Source organism: Octodon degus, unplaced genomic scaffold (assembly GCF_000260255.1).
Source record: "Octodon degus isolate 3935 unplaced genomic scaffold, OctDeg1.0 scaffold00104, whole genome shotgun sequence".
Classification (NCBI taxonomy): Eukaryota; Metazoa; Chordata; class Mammalia; order Rodentia; family Octodontidae; genus Octodon; species Octodon degus.
In genome coordinates, this window is record NW_004524680.1 from 570,863 (window position 1) to 572,929 (window position 2,067).

General features: G+C 58.1%; 1 protein-coding gene across 3 annotated transcripts in view; it reads left to right on the top strand.

Moving 5' to 3' along the window:
* Nucleotides 1-1,735, top strand: part of Hdhd5 (haloacid dehalogenase like hydrolase domain containing 5) — a 17,695-nt gene extending 15,960 nt beyond the window's left edge. For all 3 annotated transcript variants that reach the window (XM_023724001.1, XM_023723999.1, XM_023724000.1), the window contains 2 exons: nt 695-883; nt 1,005-1,735. In XM_023724001.1, the coding sequence (XP_023579769.1) occupies nt 695-883; nt 1,005-1,320 (505 nt within the window). In that variant the 3' untranslated portion in view covers nt 1,321-1,735. The remainder of the gene's footprint in view (nt 1-694; nt 884-1,004) is intronic.
* Nucleotides 1,736-2,067: the final 332 nt, after the last annotated feature.

Consider the following 2,067-nt stretch of genomic DNA (forward strand, 5'->3'; position numbering starts at 1 on the left):
CACACACACACACACACACACACACACACACACACACACAAATAAATAAGTTAAAAAGAAAAAAGTCTGGGGTAGGCAGTATGGACAGCAAGGCTGCTTCTGTCTTCCCTCTGTGCAGTCTGCAGTCCTTCAATATGTAGTCCACAGTAGCTGCCTGCATGCCAGCTATCTTATTCGCATTCCAGGAGGAAGAAAAGGGTAGAGCAGAGAAGAACAGCATCCAATTTTAAACCTCCTTAGTAAAAGTTTCTCCCAGCCCTTTGGCCTGGTTAGTCACAGGGCCACACCTCGCTTCAGGAAGGTGAGGAATGCACTTTTTGCAATATGCTGAGCTGAACGTTAGCAGTCACAAAGCGGGGGAACATGGCACCCCAGTAGTTTGGCACAAATCTAAACAAAATTGAAGCTGCCTGGACTGTAACTCAGCTCTGCCAGTGTGGGCAAGTTGCTGAGGGTTGCCACGCCCGTTTCTGGGCGTGTAAAATGAGGGTGCTCCCGTGGGTCCTGCGGGCTGCTACCCTGTGTGACAGCATCTGCTGTGTGGGTTTGTTGCTCCTTGCTCTCGGCGTCCGTGTCCTGGAGCAGCGGACTCAGGGACTCACCGAGTGGCCCCGCGCAGCGCAGCGCGCTTGGTGTTGGGGCCGCGGCCGGATTATGGCTGGGGCCCGGCTGAGCTGCCGCGGTGCCCCGGCAGGTTTGGCCACGGCACCTTTCTGCTGTGCCTGGAAGCCATCTACCAGAAGCTGACGGGGAAGGAGCTGCGCTACGAGGCCCTGATGGGCAAGCCCAGCCTGCTCACCTACCAGTATGCGGAGCAGCTAATCCGGCAGCAGGCCGAGAGGCGGGGCTGGGCCGCCCCCATCCGGAGGCTGTACGCGGTGGGGTGAGTCCTCCTCGCCTGACCCCACCCTTGCTTCCTTCCGTCTCACCCACACCCTGCCCCCTAGTTCTCTCTTTGGTTCTCATGGCGCTGAATTTGGGTCTCTCCTCCGCTTCCCCTGCAGTGATAATCCCATGTCTGATATCTACGGAGCTAACCTCTTCCACCAGTACCTGCAGAGGGCGGAGTGCGCTGCCCAGGCGGAGCAGCAGGGGGCTGGTGGCCCGCAGAAGCAGTGGCCCTCGGCAACGCAGAGCTGCACCTCTATCCTGGTGTGCACCGGCGTGTACCGACCCCAGGAGCCCAGCGCTAGGGAGCAGCCGTTCCATGGGCACCGGGATTTTGGCTTTAGTCCCGCGCTCCTGAGGGCATCCCATGTGGTGAGCGACATCCATGAGGCCATGCGGCTGGCCTTCCGCGAGGAGGGCTGGACTTGGTAATGCGGGCGCTGGGAGCCCCTGTGCTGCCCTCTGCCCTGAGCCGGTGCCGTCGCCCCAAACTGGGGTGTCACGGGTCAAGAAGACATTGGCTTTATTTTTGTGTTGAACATTGGCAACAGAAATGCACCGGGGGCCCCCATTTCCCATGGAACTGTTCCTGGCCGCCTCTCCTGGCAGTCTGACCTCAGGCTGGCCCCTTTACCTCTGTGCCTCAGTTTCCTCTTCTTTCTGCAGGGCCTGCCTCCTGCTGAGGGGGAGGCCACATGTAGAAGTCCTCTTGGGGAACCACTGCGCAGAAGCAGGCGTGAGCCAAGCCTCACATGCTGGTTTTCACTGTATTTTAGGTTATTGCCCAGTAATTTTGGGCTTATTTTTTTAAATTAAAATTATCCTAATAAATACTCATTCTGCTGTCTCTTGTGAAGCTGTCTGGAATGCACTAAGGTCTGGGGGAGGAGTGCAGGGGGGGATGGTACACCCAGTCAGCTCTGGAGGCGGGAGATGTGTGGCCAGGGTGGGCGTGGACTTGGTGTCCTAAGGCCTCAGCCTCCCAGGTGCTGGTATTCCAGCCGAGCAGCACCTTGTTCGGCCCGGCCCTGTGTGGTGCTGTGGAGAGCTGAGGCCTGGTGCAGTTTCAGATCCCCAGTGACCCCCGCCCCATGGAGGGGTCGGGCACAGCTCCTCTCGCTGCCGTGTGCTGCACCACGACATTTTCCAGAGTTCTTAAAATTTCATTCCAGAGTTTTA